This window comes from Tiliqua scincoides, chromosome 14 (genome assembly GCF_035046505.1).
Source record: "Tiliqua scincoides isolate rTilSci1 chromosome 14, rTilSci1.hap2, whole genome shotgun sequence".
Taxonomy (NCBI): domain Eukaryota; kingdom Metazoa; phylum Chordata; class Lepidosauria; order Squamata; family Scincidae; genus Tiliqua; species Tiliqua scincoides.
In genome coordinates, this window is record NC_089834.1 from 12,185,726 (window position 1) to 12,199,746 (window position 14,021).

Sequence of the window (14,021 nt, forward strand, 5' to 3'; positions counted from 1 at the left end):
TAGCCTAAAGTCAAGCGCTCCATGTGCCCTCTCGCCCTAGCCACCTGCTGATGAGAAGTCTGTGAAATGGGTTCGGTTGGGAAACAGTCACTGGCTCAGCAAATTCCACTGCTGAGTAGGAGTCTAAACCCAGGTGTGCCCAGGCCTTGCCTAACAGTCTAGCCCCAACCTCCCAGTAGCTCTCAGTCTCCACTCTGCAGGCAGAAGGAAGGGAGAAGACTTGGGATGGAAAACACCCCTGGTGCTTTTTCAAAAACAGCCGGAGATGGATTGATCCAGTCACTTCGTGCAGCCCATTATGGTCGTACTGGAACAAAAACAAAACGAGGCAAGAGATTGATATTTTCTTTTCTCCCCAACACCAGGGATTTTGTGGATTCGTGCAGATGAAAGCTGAGAAAAAAGGTGGATTATTACAGAAAGGTCATGTTGACAAGACAAGCTTGGCAGGCAAAACACTGAGCCCAAACCCCACTTGCCTAGGATCTGCTCGAACGTCACCCACATTTCTGAGCGCCATCTCCGCACAGACTGAGAAAGATAGTGCTTTGCTAGCCTTCCATTCACAGGGACACTCAGCCAAGAAGCAACCAGGAGGTCTCTCTCTCCACCCTCCTGTGGAAAATAAGGAGCCTGGCCAGAAGCGAAAGAGCAGAACTGACCATCTCTACAAAGGTGCCAAGAAGCATTTGTGCAGACAGGCCAGCTGGAGTAAGGCCAGGCACGCCTCTCTTGGAAGGCTACAGGCCCTGTACTACCATTCTATCCAGCCCCTCCTCCAAAGCCCTCAGGGCAATGGGCCGATTCCCCTCCTCATTCCACCTTCACAACATCCCTACAAGGTAGGTTAAGCTGAGAAGAAACAGAGTGAGCCAAGGTAAGGCGCTTCAAAGCTGGGTGTGGATTTGAACTCGGGTACCCCCAGGTCTGGTCTGACAGTCTCACCACTTCACCACGCTGGCGCTCCAATATGCGTGAGCCGAGGCTAGAAAAAGCAAACCCAGATCTCTGGTCATCTGAAACCCATAGAGCTCTGCCCCAAAGAGCCACTTCCATTGCCGTTCTCCAGACAGCAGCGTCCACCGTCAACACTGCAAGCTGTTTTTCACAATCCCTCTCCATGCAGCCCCAGCAAACAGGATTCCTCATACATCTGCAGCCAGCTCACATCCCCAAATGCCCCCACAGGTGCAAAAGCCTCAGGGAGGCCACTCCGTCTCTGACAGCAAAGGCCGTCTAAAGGCACCACATTGCCAGCCCCCCACGCTCTTGAACATCCATAAACACCCCAGCGCTTTCCTGGGCACTAAAGACAAGGCTTTGCTGTTCCCCCACCTCTTCTCCCCAGAATTCATTTCACTGTCCCTGGAAAGTGAACTCCACACGGACAAAACACAATGACCCAAAAGAAGGCCTTTAAATCAAGGCACTGGTTCAACCAGAAACTGCCTGCAGCTCACAGAGACACAGGTCCACTCACAGTAGCGCAGTCCGAACCCTGCCCAGGTATACCCACAACTGTATAAGTTGTTCCGTAAGTTGTTCCGATCACCAACGCAATGGAAACAGAGGTGGCAAGACAGCAGAGACTGGGGCTGTGCCACAACTCACCAATCTTCTGGTTGAAAATCTTGTCGAAGGTCAACTCTCCTCTCTCCTCCAAGTACTTCTGCATCACGCTGCGAATGCTGGAAGAAAAAAAAAACATGGCCCAACGGTTACATCTGGCTGCCTCTTGCGCCACAAGGGTCCCAGGATAGGCAGGAGATCAATGAAATAATTGCACGCTTCACCTCACACACACACACACATGGCTGACACCCAGGGGAAACTGGGGGTTGCAAGCTGTCGGTGTGGACTGGTGTGCTCACGGGCATGTATCCAAGACCCAGAGCCCAAAGGGGGGGCTGCACTTTTTGGCATTAGACCAATTTCTTCAACCTTGGGGTTGAGACCCACGTGGAGTCGCAAAGCCTCAGTTGTGGGGTCACAGCACGGGAATGAAAAAGATGGAAGACTCCAGGAACAGAGCACCACCAGGAAACGGGGGAGTTCATGTGGTGTACCTCTTCAGGTGCCAGGAAAGTGTGTCCCATCCTGCTCAGGGTCTCAGCAATTATGCTGAAAGAGCTTTCACTGGTGCCAGGTTTCAGGGTAACTTTTTTCTGTTCTCTCTAATAAGAAGAGGTTGGTTGGCAACCTTCAGTCTCGACAGACTATGATATAAGCCCACAGCACCCAGGATTCCCAGGCGGTCCCCCATCCAAGTACTAACCAGGCCTGACCCTGCTTAGCTTCCGAGATCAGACAAGATCGGGAGATAGTGTTCAGTAGAGGGAGATGGTTGGCAACCTTCAGTCTGGAAAGACTATGGAAGAAGCCTACAGCACCCGGGATTCCCAGGCGGTCTCCCATCCAAGTACTAACCAGGCCCGACCCTGCTTAGCTTCCGAGGTCAGACAAGATCGGGAGATAGTGTTCAGTATAGGGAGATGGTTGGCAACCTTCAGTCTCAAAAGACTATGGTAGAAGCCTACAGCACCCGGTATTCCCAGGAGATCTCCCATCCAAGTACTAACCAGGCCTGACCCTGCTTAGCTTCCGAGGTCAGACAAGATTGGGAGATAGTGTTCAGTATAGGGAGATGGCTGGCAACCTTCAGTCTGGAAAGACTATGGTAGAAGCCTACAGCACCCGGTATTCCCAGGCGGTCTCCCATCCAAGAACTAACCAGGCCTGACCCTGCTTAGCTTCCGAGATCATGGTAGAAGCCTACAGCACCCGGTATTCCCAGGCGGTCTCCCATCCAAGTACTAACCAGGCCTGACCCTGCTTAGCTTCCAAGATCGGGCATGTGCAGGGTAAACGTTGCTGCCTGTGCTAAAATGGAACAGGAAGAGGTGGAGTAGGTGGATAGTGTCCCAGGAGGGGTAGACAGCAGGTCCCCATTCATTCATTCATTTATATCAGGGGTCTCCAAACATTTTGGCCAGAGGGCTGCATCAAATATCTGGCACAGTGTGGAGGGCCAGAAAAAAAATTTAAATATAAAATGTAAATAAATTAGAGATGGAATTTAGATGAGAGAAAAATGAAAGAATGGGCTCATTCATTCCACGTCCCTGGCCCTCAGAACACCCTCCAGACACAATCAGAGCACAGTTCTGGTCATGTTCAGTTGAGTGGGCCAGAGGCTTTCAGGGGACAAGAGGCTGGCCGCGGGGTGGAAAGAGGCTTGCTGTGGGCAGCACCTGGCCCCCGGGCCGGGGTTTGGAGACCCCTGATTTATATCATGGCACGAAAAAGGTCTGCTTTAGACAAGCCCAGGACAACAAGTCTATCCCAGACTTCTGGTCACATGACAGCCATACCGCTACCACCAGTCTGGAGGCTCTACAGCTCCAAATGTCAGTGACAAGGGGGCTTGTGGCAGCAGCAGAGCAGGAACCATCCCTGCTTGGGGGGCATCTGGTTGCTGACACAGGAGGTAACATGACACCAGGCCAGAGGGGCCCTTGGTACATCCAGCAAGGCTCTTACGTGACTGAGGGTGGACTGCCCCCCCCCAACAGATGCCCAAGAAAGTGGCCTGGCAGCACACCCCACCTGTCACAATGATGGGCCTTTGGCTGGTACCTGTGCGTAGCAAGCAGCCATGACCTGGCGACCACTGGGGAGCATGTCACATAAGAGTTGCTTGCCACCCCCTGCCTCGCATGGGCAACAAGACAGGAAGCGCTGGTCCATCCTGAGCTGTACCGGAAAGTGCCCGCTTCGGCCTCCCTTTTCCCCATTACCGGAAGTGATGTTTTGGGGTCCTGCCGTTTTCCCGATTACAAAAAAGAAGCGCAGAGTCTTGGAAAAGCTCGGTCTTCCGCCCACCCCTGCTGCAAAAATGCCAGCAGGAGACCCGAGGCAACTGGGGGCTGGGCACAAGCCCCTCTTGTCATCACTGCATGTCTCAAAGGCAAGCGGAGTTTTAAAGGCAAAGACGCGGAGAGCTGCCTTCTCCCAAGTGGGGGTGCGGATGTCTGAGGATCGTCACAGCTTTGTTCCTCCCCCCCTCCAATGTTTCCTCCTTTCTCTGCGATTATGCGGCCTGCTTATGTTACTCACATGTGTAGGAAGCTGCAGTATCAGCTCCACTGATGCTGGTGGGGGCGCAGCTACAAAGGCTCCAGAGAAAACCAGGCCTGAAAAAGCCACTTGCTAGGCCGAGGGTGTCTCTCCCCCAGCAAGGCCATGCAAGGGGGAATCCTGCACTCCTCCTGCCAGGCCTGTAAGGCCAGGCCTCTGCGATGCCACGGGATGGAACTTAGGCACCAAAGCGACTGCCTTGGGGGGAAGTGGAGCTTCCAAGGGGGCACAAAGGCTGCTACAGGAGGAAGGACAAAGTGGTGTGAGGCATCCCAAGACTTCTCATTAGGGAAGGGAAAGCAGGCAAGAGTGATGCACATCTGGGATGAGTGAACCAGACCCTTTATAAAAGCCCCACCCAGCCTTCCAAGGAAGCAGCTAGAAACCCGAAACATTTGCACCAACCAGCCTGCCCAAACATTCCTCCATCAGCAATCTGTGACATGCCAACATCCAGAGAGAGGAAAAAGAACCAGTTCCCTTCTTGCTTATAAACGTTTCCACGTCGACTCGCCTACAGGAAATTCCAATGCGCCCCAGGCAACCAGATCAGAACCTGAGTACAAGACCCTTCAGGACTTACCATCTCAGAGAGTCCTGCTGTCAGACAAGTGAGAAATCAGGTTGGGGCAGCAAACTAGAACCACTGCAGATTCAAAAGCTCACCTAGTTCAGCCCACTCCCGGCTCCTGCAACGGCCAACTTCAGTCCAGGCACAGCAAAGCCACCAACTGCAGTCCAGATCTCTGTTGTTCTGACTCAGAATACCAGACCCCCCCCCCCCAATTCTTGACAACTCTGGTGCTCCAGAAATGCACTAAAGGAAATTGGAAGGAAAAGCTGTTTGACTGCCATCCCCAAGCGGGAAACGCTTCCTCCGGGGAAGGCCTCCTGACACTCTCATTCAGCACAATTAATCTCGTAAAGTCCATTCATTATTTTGAAGGAAAAACGTTCAACCCTGCTAGCAACAGCTTCCCAGAGATGCTGACAGGAGAGGAGGGGTGTGCAGAATGGGCTCTGCCTTTGGCATTTCTGGACCATCAGCAGCTCCCACTCCAGCCAGCAGCCATTCAACTGACGGCCCCTTCCCTCCGATAACAGCAGTTGCAGCTCTTGCATACTCTGGGTGACTTTTGGCTTCCAATCTCCAGCCCAGCCAGACCAGATAACCTTTGTCGCTTCCTGAACCCACAACCACATGATTTTTCTCCAGTCCTCAAAAAGCACATGCTGCGGTCATTCCACCTAAGAAACAAATGTGATTAATCCTGTCCAGACTCAGTCCCATTAAAACCAGTGAAGAGCTGTTAAGTGCTTCAGCAGCAGACCACAATGTCCCCCAGGAGATCGATGAGCGGGCTATGTCTCTGAAGAGCCTCTTCTCCTTCCCTTCTGCCATACAGTTGGAGCCGACCAGGAGGACGATTCACACACATGCTTGGAGCATCACGCACTCCCCCAGGTTCTTCCTGGAACTCTCTCTCTCTCTAGTTGCCCTCCCCTGAACCACAGCAAGCTCTTAAGACTAAGAGTTTAAAATGTGGTTTGCCAAAAAAAACAAGGAGGAGATGAAAGCAAGAAAAGAGTTCTTAATGGTCTCCAACTACCAGCCACGTGCCACATTCCACATTCACACAAGACTTACTTTTATGAATGTCTCTCTGAAGAGGAGCTCTGTGGCTCCCCAAATTTCTCATGCTTTACATTCATCAGCTTCTAGTTTAATCTCTCTCTCTCCCCCCCCCCATTTCCTCTTGAGACAGATGGCCCAATTCTGCCCAACTTTTTCCAATCCCGATGCAGCCACAATGCAGCCCCAAGGAAAGAGAATAAACATTCCCTTACTCCGAGGTGGCCTCCGTGACTGCCTCTCCACCCCAGGATGCAGCATGTACCCCATTGGCACGAATGTATCAGCAAGAGAACATTGGATAGAACTGGACCCTTATCTCAAAATTATTCTACAGATTGGGCAGCTCTTCAAATCTGTGGTCCCTATTTAAAATCTCAATGCGGCCCTCAGGGAGCCCACAGTCTCCAATGAGCCTCTGGCCCTCCGGTGATTTGTTGGAGCCCACACTGGCCTGACGCAACTGCACTCAGCGTGAGGGCAACTGTTTGACCTTTCGTGTGAGCTGTGGGATGAGGGCTCCTCCACTGCTTGTTGCTTCATGTCTGTGATGCAGTAGCAGCAGCAAAGGAAAGGCCAGCCTGGCTTTGTGCAAGGCCTTTTATGGGCCTTAAGCTATTGAAAGACCTCTTTTCAAATAAGTTCATCTTTACTATATTCATTTATGTAAACTTATGTAAATTTGTTCAAATTTTAAATTGTTGGTCTGCCATGATTGTAAGAAGAGCCTGAGGTTGGAAAGTAAAGGGGCATCGGAAAAGAACAAATGACCCGGCACCCTCTGGGCCCTCCATGCCTACTCTCCAGCCCCTGCAATCCAGATTTCGCATGTTTAATAACTTCCGTCCACCAGCAATGCAAGGGTGCTTTGCAGACACTCCCCACTACCTGATCACCTTGGCCAAGGAACTGCCCAAGTCTGCCTTCTGTCCTGCAAAGCCCCGGATCTCAGGTCTGGAATGGACCAAGCTGGCCGTTCACAAAGCAGGAAGCATCCTCACTTTTTCACTCCTCCCCGATCAAGTCACGGGCTCCATTTAGGTCCCATCACATCTAAGGAAGATACGGCCAGCAGCAGCAGGCTGGCAAATTGCAAGGCAACAGCCTAACGGCATTTGCAGTATTTCTTCACAAGAGATAATGTCAGTGGAACACAACCTTGTTGCAAGACACCAGGCACCTGCTACAGATAAGCCGTTGCCAATTTACAGCATCCTCTCTGCAAATATATAGAGCAAGAAAACCCAGCAGCTCACTTGAGCAAAAGCAGTGTTGTTGCCTCCGAAGACAGCTGGCTCCCTTTCTCCCAAGACCCAGAGTGCTGGCTGGCCTCGGGAGGCCTGGGCTCAAACCCCCACTCTCTTGGCCACAGAACTCCCTGCGTGACTTTGGACAAGTCCCTTTCTTTGCACCCACGTCACAAAGCTAAAAGGGGACAGCTGGTTTCATGCAGTCCTCAACTCCAAGAGCAGGGGTGTCCAAACCCCGGCCCAGGAGCCACTTGCGGCCCTTGGGGACTCCCAATCCAGCCCGTGGGGAGCCCCCATCTCCAATGAGCATCTGGCCCTCCAGAGATTTGCTGGAGCCCATGCTGGCCCGACACAACTGCTCTCAGCGTGAGGGCGACTGTTCATCTTCTCTTATGAGCTGCGGGACAAGGGCTCCCTCCACTGCTTGCTGTTTCACGTCTGTGATGCAGCAGTGGCAGTGAAGGAAAGGCCAGCCTTGCTTTGTCCAAGGCCTTTAATAGACCTTGAGCTATTGCAAGGCCTTCATTCATTCATAAGTTCCATCTCTAACATATTCATTTATGTAAATTTATTGAAATTTGAAATGTAAATTAAATCTTTTTTTCCCCCCCGGCCCCTGAGACAGTGTCGGAGAGATGATGTGGCCCACCTGCCAAAAAGTTTGGACACCCCTGGTGTAGAGGGTGTGAATGAGTCTCTCTCCGTGTAATGCTAAAAGTCTAAATCAGGGGTTTCCAAACCCTGGCCCAGGGACCAGATGTGGCCCGCGGCAAGCCTTTATTCGGCCCGCGGCCAGCCTCTTGTCTCCTGAAAGCCTCTGGCCCACTTGGCCAAAAATGACTGGAACTGTGCTCTGGTTGCGTCTGGAGGGTGTTCTAAGGGCCAGAGTTTGAAGGAATGAGCCCATTCATTCATTTAGTCACTCCTCTAAGTTCCATCTCTAATTTATTTATATAAATTTTATATTTAAATTTTTTTCCAGCCCCCAACACCGTGCCAGATATTTGATGCGGCCCTCTAGCCAAAAAGTTTGGAGACCCCTGTCCAAGAGGGAAAGGTCCAGCTGTCTGGCCAGGCTGGCTGCTTCAAACTACACACCTGCTTCTGACCCTCTGATCCTGATTTGCCGTTCGGAAACCTGGCCCAACTTTTTGGACTGCGCACCAGTTTTCTGGATAACAGTCAACTCCCCTCCGGTGCCCAACCCCAACTGCCCGGAGCCTGGCAGTTGTGGGGAGTGACTGCCGCCCTTTGCAGCTGCAGCATCTCAGTCCCAACCGCGATGTCTTCATGCAACCCTGAGCATATCTGCACACTGAACAGAAAGAAACATTGGCAGACTGGGCTACCCGGACACAAGATGCACCACCAAAACACCAGGAAGTAATGGCAATGTGAGAACAGGCAGAGGTCCAGCAGACTTGGTGGAACAGAAACTGGCTGGCTCTTGAAATGTGGGGACAAGATCCACCAGTTGCTCTCCAGCGCGCACCCTGGTGAAATGCCTGGGAGCGCCTCATGACTTCAGTGGGGACTCGAGAAGACGGGAAGCCCTGTGCCAGCAGTCTGTGCCTTCCTTGGGTTGAAGGTGCATCTGTGCAACCCAGAAGGCCACTCACATAACCCAACAACTAGATTCCTAGCCCCTTTCCCTAACTCTTGCTAAACCGAAATAACCACATATGCACCCCCTGCGTTCCCGTCTCTTGTGTCAAAATCTAGGCTGCTGGAACAGGAATTGTCTCTCCACTCCACGTACAATGCCATGCACAGAGACTGAGAAATATAAATAATTATTATATGCGCTCATCATTCCCTTTCCACCAGCTGCATTTTATTTTTTTTCCACCCATTACATGCAGTCTCTGCTGGTTTCAGGACACCTGAGCCGTCAGGCATTTCCCAGGGCAAAGAGCTAATTACCACCTGCAATCTAATTAGAACAGCCAGTACTTACCTTTTGAAATCTAACAGCAACACGGCCTACACACAGCGTGCATCCAAGTGATGCGCCCCGAGTTTTGTGGTTTGGAAGGACAGCGAGGGGAGACCAAGGCAGATACAAGACCTGCCCCACGTGCCCGACAGTGGTGCCCCAGGTGTATTCTGCGTGGCACAATGAGCTTGCCAGAAACACACACATGTAAATACCCGGGGGTTCTGCCACTGCTCCCCTGCCTGCAGCCACAGCAAACCGCTGGGCACTGCTGCTGTGATTGCAACACCTGCAGGTCCAATTCTGCACTTGTGGCTCCTTCCCTACAGCCAGCACTTGAAATTGTGATGTCAGTGAGGTTTTAAGAAAGGGAAGCAGGTCTGGATTCAGAGGACAAGAGAGGGCACCATCTTCTCCGTGCCCCAGACCCCTCCCAAAAAACCGTTCTGGTCAAATAAATAAGGACACAAACAACCCGAAACGGCACTGCCGAACACTACCTAAATCACGCTGCAGGGTGCACTCTCCACCCTTTTCCACAGCAAGAAATGCAAATTGTGTTGCTTTGCCCTATCCAGGGCTCAACCTTGAACTGCATCAGCAAAGCGCTTCTCTCCCTGAGCAGACAAGCACTGCAACTCTCCCGAACAAGCCAGGCCAGGGGGGAGCATTGACATTCAATTCAGGCCCCAGCGTTGCCTCCGCCTGCCTAGAATCAGAGAAATACTTGTTCCCACCAAGGGAGCAGCTCAAAGGTAATTCAGTCTCCTGTGCTAACAGCATGAACATAAGAACATAAGAACATAAGAACAGCCCCACTGGATCAGGCCATAGGCCCATCTAGTCCAGCTTCCTGTATCTCACAGCGGCCCACCAAATGCCCCAGGGAGCACACCAGATAACAAGAGACCTGCAAGGCCTCCTGGGAATTGTAGTTAAGAACATAAGAACAGCCCCACTGGATCAGGCCACAGGCCCATCTAGTCCAGCTTCCTGTATCTCACAGCGGCCCACCAAATGCCCCAGGGAGCACACCTGATAACAAGAGACCTCATCCTAGTGCCCTCCCTTGCATCTGGCATTCTGACATAACCCATTTCTAAAATCAGGAGGTTGCGCATACACATCATGGCTTGTACCCCATAATGGATTTTTCCTCCAGAAACTTGTCCAATCCCCTTTTAAAGGCGTCTAGGCTAGACGCCATCACCACATCCTGTGGCAAGGAGTTCCACAGACCGACCACACGCTGAGTAAAGAAATATTTTCTTTTGTCTGTTCTAACTCTCCCAACACTCAATTTCAGTGGATGTCCCCTGGTTCTGGTATTATGTGAGAGTGTAAAGAGCATCTCCCTATCCACTCTGTCCATCCCCTGCATAATTTTGTATGTCTCAATCATGTCCCCCTCAAGCGTCTCTTTTCTAGGCTGAAGAGGCCCAAACGCCATAGCCTTTCCTCATAAGGAAGGTGCCCCAGCCCCGTAATCATCTTAGTCGCTCTCTTTTGCACCTTTTCCATTTCCACTATGTCTTTTTTGAGATGCGGCGACCAGAACTGGACACAATACTCCAGGTGTGGCCTTACCATCGATTTGTACAACGGCATTATAATACTAGCCGTTTTGTTCTCAATACCCTTCCTAATGATCCCAAGCATAGAATTGGCCTTCTTCACTGCCGCCGCACATTGGGTCGACACTTTCATCGACCTGTCCACCACCACCCCATGTCATGGAATAACGACAGCAATGACCAGCTGGAATTTTAACCAAGGAGCCCGGCAACTGCCAGCCCTGGACAAGAGAAGATGCGCATGCCCTAGCCAAACGTATGGAAAACCCATGTGCCGCTTTAGGAGGCCGCCAATAGTGGCCACCCCAGAAAAGTAAGGTTTCTCCTCTCCAGCTCTCTTTCCATTACAGACTTCCTGGCTGGCTACAAACATGCACACATTTAGCTAGCACAGGAGCACAAAAACCGCTTGTCATACACCTGTACATCTTTCTCCAAAGAGGTGAAAACAGAGTTTGGGTAGGCAAATGCGGTTTCCACTGTAGCCTGACTACATTTCCCACAGGCCCCCTTTTGGCTCCTTGAGCACACAAGCAGGGATCAGGAATGAAGTCTGGTGGAAGTGGAGATGGTCAGAAGAGGAGTGCGCCCGTGGGGTACAAATGGGCTGCGCCAAACTGGCCCGTTCAGAGAGGCATGGGCTTGGGGAGGAGGGTGCAGAGTGAAGAACCAAACGCTGCCCTTGGCAGGAGATGTGAGACTTGCAAAAGGTGGCATTCACAAAGGGGGCAGAGTCATAAAGCTCCATGCCAGGAAGGCGCTCAAAGAGAGGGCTGAGGGGCTCTGTGGGTCAGAGAACACGGCAGGAACAGCAATGGGGGAAACTGGAGGAAGAAAGTTGAAGCGAGGAGAGAAGCTGGAGGAGAGTCCCTGGAAGAAGAGCAGTCTAGATGACCACCACAGGACCCATCTCAGTCCAATGGAGAGGCCTGAAGGTCAAGATGGCACCTCCCCTAAACAGCAGGACCTGGGGGGGGACAGGACTGGGAAGGGCCTGAGGCCTTTGGGAGCCACAGCCCACCGGCAGGGCCCAAAGCAAGACTGATGAAAAAGTGTCCCAATCCCCGGCTTAAGGATTGACCACGCCAGTCCCCTGGGAGCAGGACGAGACAGGGGCAGCAGGGGGAACCGATCGGTGCCTCCCTGCAGAGCTCCCCCTTCACGTCAGGAGAGCTGCTCCTCTGCCAGGGCCACCTCACTTGGAGCAACGCAGGCACCCAAGACCCTCACCCGCTGCTTCTCCAGACCAGGGCAGGGGGTGGAGGGAAAAGGATGCAGATGTACATGCAAGTTTGTCAGTGGGGGGGCAGGCATCGCATCACGGCAGGGAGGAGAAACACCCAATCCGCACTAGAGGAATTCATAAATATTTGGAAGGGGATTTGCAGTTGTTTGCACTGGTGAGGAGGGGCAGGGGGAGGCCATGCTCTGTGTGTGTGTGTGTGTGTGTGTGTGTGTGTGTGTCAAATTCAGTTCGAGTAAGATATTGACTGACTGACATATTTATGGCTCAAAAGCCGGCCGGCCGCGAGCTCCTTTCGAGGACACCAGCCCCACATGTGGGTACTTTTATGGGGGAAGAATGGCAGGCCCCACAGGGGCCCCCACAAAGACCCAACCATGCCCACTCAGCACTGGGGGGCAACTTGGTGGGAAGGACTGCCTCTTTCAGAGGTGAACGAGGCTCTTTCCTGCCATTGCTGCTCCTCATTGACCCCCTTTCCCTGGCGTGCTGTGGGGGTGGGAGTCTGATACGGGGGCATTTGCAGCAGCAGAACATCAGGGAGATCTCAAAGGGGTGAGATAACGGAGAGAAAGAGGCCTGGGCTACACCTTCAACCTTGCAGCTGGTGGGGGGTGGCGTTCGTGGGTGAGGGGATCATGACTGGGATATTGGGGGGTGGAGCATCCTGGGGGGCTCCAGGTGGGTGGAGAGTCTGGGCCTACTCTTGGAGGAGCCCATGGGGCTACTCCTAGCCTGCTCCTTAGGGTGTGGGGGGGCACCCTCCAAACCCCCCCCCTTCTCTCACCTGGGCTCAGGCAAGGTGATCTTCTTGCTGGCGCGGGCGGCGGGCGAGCTCTTGCTCTTCTCCATGGCCATGAGGTAGCTCACGTCGGCCAGGACGGCCTCCAGGTCTGCCATCTTGGCTGGCCAGTGGTCCAGGCTGTGACTTGGTGTGGCTGGCTGGGCCTGACCCTGGCCGGGCTGACCTTGGCCGCTGCCCTTGCCTCACTCCACTGCCTGCTAAGCCCTACCTCGACTCGGCCGGGGTCCCCATCCCCCTGGGCTGCCCCATGCCAGCCCCCTCCCAGCCCTGGCCCCCAGGCAAGACCCCCAAAAGAGGAACTGAACCACCACCCCTAAGCCTGCCCCCCAAGTGACTACACCCCCAAAAGCCTCCCTACTTGAGGACCCCCTGCACCCCCACCTCACCAGGTTTGGGTATAGGGACCGGGCAGTGCTTCCTGGTGCCCCTGAGCCTCCCACCAACTAAGGCCTTCTTTGGTTATAGGGAATGGGTTGTGCCCCCTGCTGCCCCCCCCGCTAAGGCCCTCTTTGGGTTACAGGGCTAGCCCCTTGCTGTCCCCCCCCAGCTTTGAGTTATAGGGACTGGGCAGCTGCCCCCAAGCCCCCCTTCCCCCAGGTAAGGCCCTCTCTGGACTGGGCTGTGCCCCCCAAGCCCCCCACCAGTGTGTCCTGCTGTCCGGGGGCTAGTCCCGGGGGGGCATCCTCCCTCCCCGCCCGGAGGACGTGGGGAAGCCCTAGGGGAGCCCCTCCGGCTGCTGCCCCACTGCAGGCAGGCAGGGAAGAAGGGGGGCCGGGGGCTGCATGCTCCCTAGGCGGGGGCCGCAGCCCGCGCGCCCCGCGCCCCCGTCCCGTTCGTGCCGCGGCTGCGGCTGCCGCTCCGCTCCGCAGTCGCTCCGCCGGGCAGGGCGCTCCTCCTCCTCCTCCTCTCCGCGGCCACTTCCTCGGCCGGCCCGGCGCAGCAGCATCACCAGCAGCAGCGCGAGGAGAGGACCGGACCGGGACCAGGCGGCGCCCTCCAAAGCCCGGCGCTGGAGCCGCGCAGGAGCCGGAGGGGCGGGCGGGCGGGCAGGCCGGAGGGGCGGGGTCTCCCTGCGCACAGCCCACCCCGGTCCGGGGGAAGCCCTCCAAAGGCGCCTCTGCGGGGCCGCCCCCCACCCGCAGGACCCCCCAGGGGCACAGCCCAGGGCGCCTTGGACATCAAGGCTTGGACTCCAGGGTGGGCGGGAAGCGCTCCAAAGCTGCCCTTGCAAGTGCAGGGGGCTGAATGGACCACATGCTGTGAATTCAGATGGCCTGGGAGGCTAGAATAGCTGACCCCCGGCGCAGGGGGCACTTAGCCACGGGGCCCAATTTCTGCAGGGCCGGGTCGCAGCACCCCCAAGATTAGAAGCAGCGTTTAGGATAGATCTCTAGGGCCGAGTGAGCTTAAAAAGTGCGCTTCAGACATGCAGGTGAGTTAAAG

General features: G+C 54.2%; 1 protein-coding gene across 1 annotated transcript in view; it reads right to left on the reverse strand.

The window, feature by feature from the left end:
* The window catches only part of GRK3 (G protein-coupled receptor kinase 3), a 42,953-nt gene extending 30,280 nt beyond the window's left edge, over window positions 1-12,673 (reverse strand). Inside the window, exons 1-2 of the mRNA XM_066609804.1 lie at window positions 12,561-12,673; window positions 1,612-1,688 (exon numbers count right to left, since the gene is read on the reverse strand). Coding sequence (XP_066465901.1) covers window positions 1,612-1,688; window positions 12,561-12,673 — 190 coding nt within the window. The remainder of the gene's footprint in view (window positions 1-1,611; window positions 1,689-12,560) is intronic.
* Window positions 12,674-14,021: the final 1,348 nt, after the last annotated feature.